This window comes from Myotis daubentonii, chromosome 19 (genome assembly GCF_963259705.1).
Source record: "Myotis daubentonii chromosome 19, mMyoDau2.1, whole genome shotgun sequence".
NCBI classification, from domain to species: Eukaryota; Metazoa; Chordata; class Mammalia; order Chiroptera; family Vespertilionidae; genus Myotis; species Myotis daubentonii.
Genome location: NC_081858.1, coordinates 9803106 through 9815757, shown reverse-complemented (window position 1 = coordinate 9815757; position 12652 = coordinate 9803106). Strand labels below are relative to the sequence as shown.

General features: G+C 58.1%; 1 protein-coding gene across 1 annotated transcript; it reads right to left on the bottom strand.

The window, feature by feature from the left end:
- Positions 1-1385: 1385 nt before the first annotated feature.
- SDS (serine dehydratase) lies at positions 1386-7689 on the bottom strand. Its single transcript, XM_059676672.1, has 7 exons — positions 7537-7689; positions 7124-7163; positions 6748-6887; positions 6558-6649; positions 5672-5899; positions 3216-3340; positions 1386-2555 (listed from the first exon to the last, which is right to left on the bottom strand). Exons 1-7 carry the CDS (start codon positions 7687-7689, stop codon positions 2365-2367), a joined length of 969 nt encoding a protein of 322 aa, XP_059532655.1. The 3' UTR covers positions 1386-2364.
- Positions 7690-12652: the final 4963 nt, after the last annotated feature.

The following is a 12652-nucleotide window of genomic DNA, read 5'->3' as shown; positions in this document are numbered from 1 at the left end:
CCCATATATCCATCCATCCATATACCCTTTCATCCATCCACCCATCCACCCATATACCCATCCACGAACCCATATCCATCTGATGTTTATTGAGCACCTACTTTGTTCTGGGTCCTTTTCTGGGACCTGTTACCCATAAGAGCTCCCCAAGTCCTACTGTGGGAGCAACACCAAGCAGGGTCCCGCCCTGTCTGTTCATACCCACAAACCCACACTGGAGATGAGACTCGCCCAGTGCTGTGTGCCTGGAGAGAGGAAAGCACCCGCCCTGGAGCCGGAGACCTGAGTTCAAATCCTGTCTCCCTCTCCTACTCGCAGTGGGGCCTGACCTCTCTGGGCCTGGGTTCCTCCTCTGAGAAATGGGGTGAGGATGTGAGCAGCACTCCGGGGGGTGGCATGTAAAGATTCGCCGCCGTGGTGGCTGTGACCCCCTCAGCAGTCACTCACCAGCAAGCCTTACCCACCACTTAGCACATGCCAGGGCCTGTGTACGACCCTGTGGCTGCCTTATAACTAAAGGCACAAAAAAGTCCCTGCTCCTAGGGAGGGAGTCAAAGGAGTAAATAACACGGGTCTGCACGACGCTGAGACATGGTCTGGAGGAAGTCCAGGCTGGGAGGCTCGGTGATGCGGGGTCCCCCAGGGCCGTTCTGTCGGGAGGGCGACTCCAGGCTTCCCCCCGGCATGATTCTGGCCCCTCCGCTTTCTGGGAGGCGGACAGCCATGTAGCTGAGATGTTTCTGAACAGAGGTTGGGGCGTCATGCCTGGTGGCCCACTGGGGCTTCCGCTGACCCGGCCAAGACAGGACCCACCGCTGCAGAGGCTGCCGGAGAGGCTGCTGCTCTCAGCACCAGCGCCCTGGAGTTTCCCACAATCCTCAGCTCCACAGTGGCAGCTGCTGCTCCTCCGTGGTCTCTGCCCTTCCCTGATGGACAGGTGTCTGGCAGCCGGTTGGCCCCAGCCCCTGCGCCTCGGATCCTCCTCTAGTGGGCAGAGGGGGCTGCCTTGCCTTGTTGGGGTTCCGCGCCCCTCCAGGCGGGACCGTGGGAGCTGGAAGCCGTCCCACCGGGAAGGAGCAGGTTTCCTGGGCTGGACCCCATGTAGTTCCACTCTATCCCCAGGGGCTATTCTGGGGCCGCGGGCTGAGGTGTTTAAAACACGCATGGAGACCGGAAGGCCTGAGGCTGGTGTGGGCTGAGGGCGGGTTTTCCACTCCTTCCCAAATCTCAGCCTCTGCTCGTTGTTGGGGTGGGTGGGGGACCCTGCCAGCCTGGGCTCATTGCCTGGTGTCCGGAGAGATTAGAGTGGTCTCCAACTTCGCTTTGAACTTGGGGATCCAGTAAGGTGGCCAGCAGCTGCTATCGGGGGTTCGGGGACATTCCTGAGGGGTGATGGGGCCCCTCCCAGCCCTTGAGGCTCCTGCCTCCTTGAGAGAGGGCTTCATGTTTCAGAGGGTTTGCCTGACACTGACTTTGCCTCTATTCCTTCCCTGTCCCTGAGATGATTGTCCAGTGTCGGGGTACACACCCCCAGGGATGGGGGCTCACTACCTGCTCCCTGTGGTTCTGGGATTAAATCACTCTTCCTTCGCCCCACCCAAGCCCCTCTTGTTCAGCGCCACCTCCCTCACCGGCTTCCCGCCCTCTGGCATGCAAGCCCAGCTGTGGGGATGGGGTGGGGTGGGGGGTCTTGAGTTTCATGTGGGGCCCCAGGGTTCCTGGGGCTGGAGGTGGCGGTTGGGGGTGCTCACTGCTGATAGCAGGGCTGGGAGCAGGCGTGATGGGGTGGGAGGAGGGAAGGGAGGAAGACAGTGATGATGGAGAAACTCAAAGGCTCTTTGCGTCATAAATACTTATTTTTCAATGAAAATGTGTGCACATTAGAAAAATGGGTAAGGGTGGGGGTGGGCTTCCTGGGAGTAAAATAAAGACGGTTCCTCAGCCTGGGCTGCGGGCCTGTCCACCTCCCCAGGTGGAGAGCCTGGTGGGCACACGGTGCTCCCGGGGGGGGCCTCCGGTGTGACCTCGGTCCCTCGCGCCCACCCTGCTCTGGGGACCGGGTATGTTACATGAGGGCAGAGTCGCCCCGGCAGGGGTGGCCAGGGACGATCACAGGGCAGTCACACAGGCAGCAGGGGGTCAGTCAGCCTCGCTGGCCGCTGACACCCACCCCTCCCCCCGCCTCGACTGCGAAGCATGTTCCCCTCCGCCCCATGGGCTCGTGGGTACAAGCAAGCACCGACTGGCCTGGCTGCAGTCTCGCAACCAGACAGAAGCGTGATACGTACAACGAGGTGCTGGGTCACACTCCAGCCCTGGCAGGGGTCTCCCGGGGCCGGGAGACCTTCACTTGGGCAGCGCATTCTACATGCCCAGCTGCTTCTTGAGGTCCTGCAGCTGGGTCAGACTGATGTTGCTGCCCCCACAGACGATGATGACGATTGAGGACAGCGGGGTGCGAAGCTTCCCTTCTCCTTGCAGCTTCTGAACCACGTTGCTGTAGACAGCGGCCAGGGCTGCCCCGCAGGCCGGCTCCACCAGGATCTTCTCGTCATCTGCCAGGGGACAGGGTGGGAGGGCGATTGGTAAAGCCCGGGAGTAAAGAGCCAGTCTGCTCAGCCCTGGCCACACTCAGGTCCTTCCATCACTTTCCTGACCGCCCAAGCCCCGAGCGAGGTCTCATCATTAGCGCTGATATGGGTGGGAGGTGCTGTCATCGCCTGTGCAGTGTGGTGAGAAGGGTTCTGAGGCATCATCTGAGCGAGAGTGCCATGGTCATTAGCCAGACTGTCTGCTGGGACAGGAGATGAAGTGGCAGCCTAAGTGCTACTGTGTGTGTGTGTGTGTGTGTGTGTTTGTAACCCTCCTTATCCTGGGCTGAACCCAGAGAGTCCAACCTAGTTATAGACCCCATTCTGAATCCATCACTGAGGCCTAGACTTTCCCTTTTCACCCTGGCTGCCAGGAAGCTCAGAACGAACATTTAAAAATAGTTATGATTCCCTGCTTTCCGGTTATCAGGCTTCTTCATTTGTGCCTTTGGCCTTTCTATTTTTACTACTGCATCGTATTCAATGGGGAGTCCTAGGAAGGGGATGGGAGACAGATCTGTGGATAAACCTGCAGCGATGGAATCCCCTGGCATACCAAGTAGCCAGGACAGCCACTTAGTTCCTGAACCAGCAGGTTGGGTCTCGAAAGGACTTGGCACATACCCACAAACTTCTCAATGGCGGCCACAGCCTCCTGGTCGGAGATAACTTCCGAGAAAATGGGGTGTTCCTGAAACAGCTTCAGGGCTTGAGCCCCCACGGTCCTCACACACAGAGCCTTGGCCACACTGGGGGTGGGGGGGATGGAGAATAGGAATGGGGGAAACAGGAGAGAGGAGGGAAGTGGAGATCAGAATAGAGCGGGAGAGAAAGAGAAGGTTGGATGTGAGAGGGAGGAGGGACTGGGGTCCATGGGCATGGGGGCGGGGTGCCCTCTGTAGCTACAGTCCCAGGGGCCTCCCAAACAGAGCGGGGGCTTCTAATGAGACTGTTGGAATGGGGGCAAACGGCATCATTTCTGTTCAACTTGACTCATGAACAAACACCTGCAAGGCCCCTTGTGCTTCCCTGACAGGACTCCCAGCCCCAGCTCCAGGTTGTCACCTTCACCTGCCCAAGTCCCATCCTGTCCTTCAAGGCTCAGGATTAAGGCTGCCTCCTCCAAGGAGTCCTCCAGGGGGCGCACTCAGTCCCATGGCCCCAGGTGGAATTCTCAAATGATCCCCCCCATATCACTCACACACACACACACACACACACACACACCCCACTTCCCGAGGAAGCGTTCGGTGCCATTCATTCCCACAACAATTCTTACAGTTCATTGGTTCAATTTCACAGAAGGGAAGACTGAGGCAGAGCATGTGCCGTCACTTGGCCAGGGAGCCGTGGTGCCAGGACTGCAAACGGGGCCCGTATACCTCCAGGACCTGCCCTGTAACCAGCCTCCCCAGAGACGGCCCTGGCTCTGCTCCCAGCTCATTCCCCATTCGCCCACGAGCACCTCCTGGCCTGGGCCAGCTCAGCCCTTAGGCCAGCACATGGCCCATAGTAGGTGCTCAACGATGGCTCCTTCCTCCCAGCACTGTAGGAGCCGAGGCCCACAGGACAGCGCCGGTGCTGGGCTCAGGAATCAGTTCTTCCCTCAGCTCAGTCTGCCCCATCTGTGGCAGAGACCTGTCCCAGTGGTCGGCAAACCGCGGCTCGCGAGCCACATGCGGCTCTTTGGCCCCTTGAGTGTGGCTCTTCCACAAAATACCGACTTCTGCGCATGGGCCACGAAGTTTCAATCACGCTGTATGTGTGCGCCCGCACGTGGTATTTTGTGGAAGAGCCACACTCAAGGGGCCAAAGAGCCGCATGTGGCTCGCGAGCCGCAATTTGCCGACCACTGGCTATTCTAGCTGCACACAGCAACACCTGGTAGGAAGACATTTCCCAGCCTCCCTTGCAGCAGGTGTGGCCATGTGACTGAGTTCTGGCCAATGAGAGGAAAGTGGAATATTGTGTCTATCTTTAAAGGGAGGGGCTTAGCTACTGCCCTGCTTCTGCCAGATGGAGTGTGGGTGTGAGGGTTGGCACTTAGGCAGCTATTTTGGCCCATGAGGCCACATAATAAGGACGACGGAGAACAAACAAGGGACCTGGGCACCTGGCTTCATAGAGCTGCCCCTCGATTGCCTCCCTCTAGACTTTTCTTTTTTTTAATAAGAGAGGAAATAAAATGCAATCTCATTTAAATCACTGTCTGGATTCCTTTATAAAGCAGCCAAACCTAATCCTGATTAAACACCATGTGCCAAAGGTTTGGGCTGGGATATGAACTCCGTGGGAGCAGGAGCCGTGTTTATCCACCTCTCTCCCCACATCAGCTGGGGTCTTGCACATGTTAGGGGCTCAGTAAATGGCTGGCAAACGAAAGAGTGCAGCCCGGCTGGCATGGCTCAGTGGTTGGTCATCCACCTAAGAACCAGGAGGTCACGGTTTGATTCCCGGTCAGGGCTCATGCCCGGATTGTGGGCTCAATTATGGGGGGCGTGCAGGAGGCAGCCGTTCGATGAGCCTCTCTCATCATTGATGTTTCTATCTCTCACTCTCCCCTCCTCTCTGAAATCAATAAAAATACATATTAAGCCCTGACCAGTTTGGCTCAGTGGATAGAGCATTGGCCTGCGGACTGAAGGGTCCCGGGTTCGATTCCAGTCAAGGGCATGTACCTTGGTTGTGGACACATCCCCAGTAGGGGGTGTGCAGGAGGCAGCTGATCGATGCTTCTCTCTCATTGATGTTTCTAACTATCACTCTCCCTTCCTCTCTGTATAAAATCAGTAAAATGCATATTTAAAAAAATACATATTAAAAAATTCAAGGAAGAGTGCAAAACCCCGCCACAGAGGAACTCAATACAGGATGAATATTTGCCTTTTTTGCACGAGGAAGTGTGACGTTCATGGTTCAGGGCCATGCAGACATGGGCTCAGTTCCGCGGGACCGACCGCTCACTGTGGGCTCTGGGCAGGTGAATAGAGCCTCAGTTTCCTTATCTATAAAAGGGGGCGCCAGGACCTACCTGCAGCCAGCACCAAGTGGGTGCTGAACCCCTGATGAAGGCAGCTCACCTGGTAACCTGGTCCAGAGGGACGAGCTTGCCCACAGAGGTGGCAGCGTGGAAGCTGTGGGCTCCCTTGGTCTCCATGGCGATGATGGGCACGTCCCCCCAGCCCACCTCCTGCAGCCCCTGGACCACTCCGCACAAGAGGCCGCCGCCCCCCACCGACAGCGCGATGACCCCCGGCTTTGCGCTCAGCATCTCCTTCAGCTCCTTCACGATGGAAGTGTGGCCGTCCCTGGAGGGTGGGGGAGGGACCGGGTCAGGGCTGGGGCCCCGGGGACACTGGGCAGGGGTCCTCTGCCACTTGTTCTCAGGGCCGGTCTCCTCCCTGACTTCCAGCTGCCAGCATCTGCATCTCTACCTGGAGGCTCCCGTTGGCCCCGGCGCTGCCTCTGTGTGTGACCCCTGGCTGTGCGGACAGGTGACAGCCCTGAGGACACCCCTCACGCAGGGCCTGTGTGAGTGAATAAGCACCCAGCACCCTCTCCCGCCGCTGGGTAACTGGTGCATGTTCCACTGGCTCCCAGGGGCCCCCAGGAAATCAAGCTCCAGCTGCCACAGCAGTGCCCTGCCCAGGAGAGCCCGTTCGAGGTGTCTTTCCTGCCTCATCTCCCGTCCCCCTCCTCTCAGGAATCACCTCCCAAGTCAACGGCTTTCCCTGAAATCCTGGTCTTGGGACCTGCTCCCGGGCACCCAGCCGCAGGCACTGGGCATCTGAGCTCGCGATCGCTCATGGCCGCGGAGGATGGGCGTCGGAGCACACGTGTGTGCTGCTGGGTGATGGTGTGTGCACACACATGTGCAACCGCTGTGCATAAGAATGTGCCCACGTGCCTTGTGGCAGGCGCCCACCCAGTGGTCAGGGGGTAGATGCCACCCTGGGCTCCATGTACCAGATAAGGGGGTCGTCGAAGGGAGAGATGAAGACCCAGTCTGAGTTGTTCTTCGCCAGGGCCGTGGCCAGCTCATGGGCCTCCTCCAACGTCTGCAAGACCACAGGGGACGCGGAGGAGGTGAGCGGCCGGGGCGCCCTCCTCTGCCACCAGCTGCCCTCCACGGCCCCCGCTCTAGGTCGGCACTCACCTCACCCACCACCTTGACCGTGGCGCCCTCGCTTCTGAGCCGCTCGATGGTGAGGGCAGGTGTGGTCTTGGGCACGACGATGGTGGCGGGGATGCCCAGCCTCCTAGCTGCGTAGGCGGCCGCCATGCCTGCGTTGCCCGCTGCCAGGGGTGGTGGGTAGAGAGTGTGTCAGTTCGGGACGGCCTGGGGGCTCAACCCCCGGCCTCTGAACCCCCCTGGGTGGCCTCAGGCCTCCCTGCTGAAATTCCAAATTGGGCTGGCTGCAAACATTTGCAGCGGCTCCCAGCTCCCGGCTCCGGCTCCAGGGCCCAGAGAGGTGGAGCTCCTGCCCCGGGACACACAGCAGAGGGCAGGAGGAGGCGTGCAGGCCGCTTACCTGAGCAGCAGACGAAGTGTTTGCAGCCTTGCTCGGCCTTCTGCGGAGACGGAGACGAGGGGAGGGGTCAGGCTGCCCCTGGGCTCTCCCCTCTCACCTGGAGTCCTACCTGCCCAGCCCCTGGGTTCTAACTGAGTGGTTTCAGAACTTTATTGCCCAGCCTCTCAAGCGGCATCTTCCCTCCCCTCCCCAGGAGCCTGGCTCAGGGAGGGAGGGAGAGGCGGGCAGCTGAGAGCTCTGGGATCAGCCCTAGGGGACCCTGGTGACGGGCACCCCTTCCCCAGAGGAAGCGCTAGTGGTGGGTGCGTGGGCCTCGCGGGCAGCCTTGCCTGGAGCTCCTAGGGTCTCCCATGGCACCGGCCCTGCCCATCGAGGAAAGAGGACCTGGCACCCTCCCCGAAGCCGTCCTGTACCTTCTGGCAGAGGTGGCCGATGCCCCTGATCTTGAAGGAGCCCGAGGGCTGGGCACTGTCCATCTTGATGTACACGCTGGTGCCGGCCACCTTGGACAGGGCCATGCTGTCTCGGATCGGGGTCTTCATGTGCAGGGGCTCCCGGGAGGCCATCGCGGGGGAAGGGAGGGTGGAGGCGGCGGAGCTGGTGGCTGGAGCAGGAGAGCGAGGGGGAGGCCGGCGGTGGTCTCGGTGGACGGGCTGGGTGGACAGCCCACGCGCGGATGGAGGGAGGGTCGATGGACAGGTAGGCTGTCTTCTGAATTGTCCCAGGGCTGCCAGGTTTTATCCTGTGAGCAGGGCTGGCCACATCCCCCGGCCGGCCACGCCCCCTGGCCCGAGGCCTGGGGCTGCCCGGAGGGGAAAGGGAAGCTGGCCGTTCCTCCCTGGCTGCTTCCTGGCCTCTCCCTCTCCCTTTCCTATCACTGCCCTTCCACAGCCTCAGCTTCTTTCTTTCTTTGCAAACAATTCCTCCGCCCCAAGGAAGGTGGGGCAGCCAGCCAGGAGGCCCCCAGAGGCCCTGCACTAAGGCCGCCAGCAAGTGCTGGCACATCATGGGACCCGAGAAACAAACCAAGGAGGAAGCGGCTGCCACCATGCTCCCATCTCACAGGAAGGGAAGCTGAGGCACGGGCGGGAAGAGGGGTGCTCTGGCACTGGAACCAGCAGTCTGACCCCCAAACATGCAGTCGGGACACAGCTCTTTATTTTTTAATTTTTAATATCTTTTTATTGATTTTAGAGAGAGGGTCAGGGAGAGGGAGAGAGAGATAGAAACAGCGATGAGAGAGAAACATCGATTGGCGGCCTCCTGCACGCCCCACGCTGGGGATCAAGCCGGCAATCCGGGCAGGTGCCCTGACTATGATCAAACAGGTGCCCTCTTGGTTCATGGGTTGATGCTCAACCACTGAGCCACAGTGGCCGGGATGGACGGAGTTCTTGATCACCTCCCACGGTCATCCTTTCAGGACTCCTGTGTTATCCAGGGGCCGGTGGCATCATGGGTAACACCCAGGCCGACCAGGGTTCAAATGCTGACTGCCGTTCACTAGCTCCGCGGCCTCGGCTGTCTCTGTGCCTCCTGGAGCCTCCCTCTGCCCCTCCGCTAGCCCGGGAATAGAGGACAGACAGCGCACGCATGGAAGGACCCAGAACACAGCCTCGGCAGCGTCACCATCGTCACCATCGTCACCGTCCTCATCGTCCCAGAGCGGCAGGGTCTTCCACCGGAACTCACTTTCTGCCCAGGCCCGGCTTCCTGTCTGTCTGTCTGTGAGCAGGTGTGAGCAGGGGGTCTGTGTGTACACAGGGTGGTGCATGCACACTCCCCCCCGCCCCCCCAGCAATGGCCGGCTCTTTCCCTGGCTCCTCAACAAAGCTCTCTTGTCTGCTCGGCCCGGACAGGAATATCGATGAGACCGAGGGCAGGAGGGCTCAAACAGCTGCATAGCCGCCCCTCTCGGAGGGACAAGCTGTCCCCTCCTGCTGCCTCCCCGACCTTCCACAGGCACACGGAGCCCCTCCCCAGTGGGACGCCCCCAGGCATGCGCTGGGCATACAGGGTGCGGAGCCGCAGTGGCGTGGGCGCCCTGAAGCTCACGTGCAGGCCTGTGCACACCGGAGCGTATACAGCTGGCGCTCACGATGCCCCACGTCTGATCTCACGCACAGGGTTTCCCGCGTGGGGTGTCACTCAATCTTCAAGCGTGAGGTGTGTGGGCGTTTGGAGCCCCATGTCCCAGGGAAAGAGTCAGGCTCAGGGGTGGAGTAACATTGTCACCAGGGGGCAGGGTTGAGGTGGGTCGGGCGGGCCATTAGGGGTCACCTTAGGGGTGTCAGAGGGAGGCCTGTGACATGCGGGATCCACACCGTCAGGGAGGTGGGAATGGAGGGCCCACTGTCTTACAACGTGGGGTTCTCTCCGTTGCACCGCCACCTCGCCGTGATGGAAGGCGGGGCTGCACGGGCGGGTTCCTTCTTTAGGCCTCTCTAGAGTGTTCCATGTGTTTCCACAAAAATGTGTCCCTGTTGTGATTTGAAAAAAACAAAATTAAGAAAAAAAAATAAGTCAGCCCTGGCCGCTGGGGCTGATGGGAGCAGTGGCTGGAGCGTCGTTCCGTGAGCCAGAAGGTGATGGGTTCGGTTCCCGGTCAGGTCACATGCCCAGGTTGTGGGTTTGGTCCCCGGTTGGGGCGTGTATGGGAGGCAACCTATCAAGGTGCCTCTCTCACATTGATGTTTCTCTCTCCCCTTTCCTCCCTCCCTAAAGTCAATAATAAATACATAGAAAATAAATCATAAAAAAAACAAAAAGAGGGAAAAAAGACAAAACATATGTCACCGTTGTGACATCCTGTTCAGGCATATCCTTGTCCTAAATAATAACTTTATTGAGATATAGTTCACCTCGCCTACAACTTACTCGTATACAGAGTATCAATTTTAGGACATTTTCATCACCCCAAGAAGAAACCCTATACCCATTAGCAATCACTCCTCCCCTCCCAGCCCCTGTGTCACCAATCTGTTTTCCGTCTCTATCGATTTGCCTATTCTGGACATTTCGTATCAATGGAACTGGACAGTAGGTGATTTTTGTGTCTGGCTTTTCTCACGCCACATCATGTTTTCAAGGTTCATCCACGTTCTAACATGTGTCGGTGCTCCATTCCTTTTTATGGCTGTATACCAGAGGTCGGCAAACCCAGTAGTCAACAGAGCCAAATATCAACAGTATGACGATTGAAATTTCTTTAGAGAGCCAACTTTTTTAAACTTAAACTATATAGGTAGGTACATTGTTATGAACTTAATTAGGGTACTCCTATGGCTTAGGAAGAGCCACACTCAAGGGGCCAAAGAGCCGCATGTGGCTCGCGAGCCGCAGTTTGCCGACCACGGCTGTATGCTATTCTGTGTCTGGATAGACCATATTTATTTAAGTAGCTTTTTATTGATTTCAGAGCGAGGAGGGGAGAGGAAGAGAGAGTCAGAAACATCAGTGATGAGAGAGAATCATTGATCGGCTGCCTCCTGCACGCCCCACACGGGGGATCGAGCGGGACCCCTGGGCATGTGCCCTGGCTGGGAATCGCACCTCCCAATCGATGTTTAACCAGCTGAGCCACACGGGCCAGGGTAGACTGCATTTCATTTATCTATTCATTCATCGGTGAATATCTGCCGTCCGGGCAGACCTTCAAGTTTAAATATATAAAACGTATGTACATGTGTGCATACATGTGTGGTTCTGTCCGATCACATGGATAAGACCCAGAGAGCCTAGCAGGACCCGGGCCCCACCCACGGTCACCCTGGGGAGGAAGTGGAGCAGAACCAGGCAGATCTCGGTGTGGCAGGACACTGGCCAGCCAGCGGCTGGAGGGTCGGGGAAGGTGGCCGCTGTCGCGGTCAGGGAGGTCGGCTCGTGCCTGTGGCTCCGGCTCCCAGGCGTGTCCGATCCAGATAGAGCTGTTACATCACACCTCCCGGCAGGTGGCCCTGAGGGCGGCCGGATCACAGTGTCCTTGGCTGCGGGAGGTGGGGATTCTGACGGTTGTTTTCACACTTGGGAGGAACGGACAGCTCTCACCTCAGTTTGCCCTGTCGGCGGGTGAAGCCAGCCCTGAACTCCTGGTTAGTTAAGGTACCAGCTCCCAAGTCCCTCACAGCTCGGCTGAAGCTGAAACCCAGCCGTGTAACTTCCCTTAGCGTCAGTTCCCTGCCCCGAGAGATGAGGACGGGGTAGCTACTGGGTATTTGGAGACTTAGAGACGATGGCAGACCAGTGCTAGGCACGGAGTAGGGCTCAGAGAATAGTAGGTGCTATTATGATGATCTTTGGTCTTATTATTACCAGAGGCCTGATGCACGAAATTCGTGCAAGAGTAGGCCTTCCTTCCCCCGGCTGCCGGCACCGGCTTCCCTCTGGCACCCGGGACCCGGCTTCATCTGGAAGGTCGTCCGGAAGGACGTCTGGTCTAATTAGCATAGTATGGTTTTATTATTATAGAAGATTATTATCCAGGACCTTTCCAGTCTTTTGGTCTCGTTTTCCCGAGTCCTCCCTCCAGTCCCAGATTCTCACTCATGTCTCCTCCTGGCAAGTCTGGTTCAAGCCTCTGGGGCCCTGCAGCAGGGCAGTCCCTGGCATCCCTCCCCAGGGGCCAGGAGCAGCCTGAGGGCAGGTCTGCACCAACGTGTCCCCGCTGGGTCCCCCACTCGCTCCTCCACCCACTCAACATCCCACCATGCACAGGACAGTCCCTCGCAACAAAGGAATATCTGGCCCCAAGTCAGTAGAGCCGAGGTCGGCCAGGACTTAATCCGATGTGGGGAAAGGTATTCTGTGTAAATCTGCCACTCCGTGTCCCACTGCTATTCGCTCCACCCCGGGAGAAGTGAAAGACTTTTTTCTTGGTGAAATTAATACAAGCGAGTCAGGCCTCCATTGTTACGGACTTAATGCATTTAACTTCTGTGGCCCTCGCTCCTGAACTTGGCAGCGAGCCTTCCTTTCTCACAGTCACTGGCTACAGCCATCCCTGCATCTGGCAGAGACCTCGTGGGAGCCCCTGGGGTCATTTGAGGTTGCCGTCTGCAGGGATGCCTCCCGGCTTTGCGTCTTCCCCAGATATGACCAACAGCCTCTTGGTGGGCCTTTCCCGGCAGGACCCCAGGGCACACTGGGCCTGTCCTGGGGGTTGTCACCACCCACCAATCGACACGTGATGTGTGGAACTGGCGAGGTCCAAACAGCTCATCAGGAACTTAGTCCAGAGTTCAACGAAAAATCAAGATATTTGCAGCAGGATTAAATCTCACACCACTGACCCAGTGTGCAACAGATGAAGACTTTGATATTTTTCTTTTAAATATATTTTATTGATTTCAGAGAGGAAGGGAAAGGGAGAGATAGAAACATCAATGATGAGAGAATCACTGATCAGCTGTCTCCTGCACACCCCCCACTGGGGATCGAGCCCACAACCCAGGCATGTGCCCTTGGCCGGAATTGAACCTGGGACCCTTCAGTCCACAGGCCGACGCTCTATCCATTGAGCCAAACCAGCTA

Excerpts from the sequence above, each read along its gene's own strand:
- SDS (XM_059676672.1), bottom strand. The coding sequence starts at position 7,689 with ATGGCCTCCCGGGAGCCCCTGCACATGAAGACCCCGATCCGAGACAGC. Across the intron at positions 6,650-6,747 it reads CGGTCAAGGTGGTGGGTGAG|ACGTTGGAGGAGGCCCATGA; the intron begins GTGAGTGCCGAC and ends GTGGTCTTGCAG. Across the intron at positions 5,900-6,557 it reads TTCGACGACCCCCTTATCTG|GGACGGCCACACTTCCATCG; the intron begins GTACATGGAGCC and ends CCCACCCTCCAG.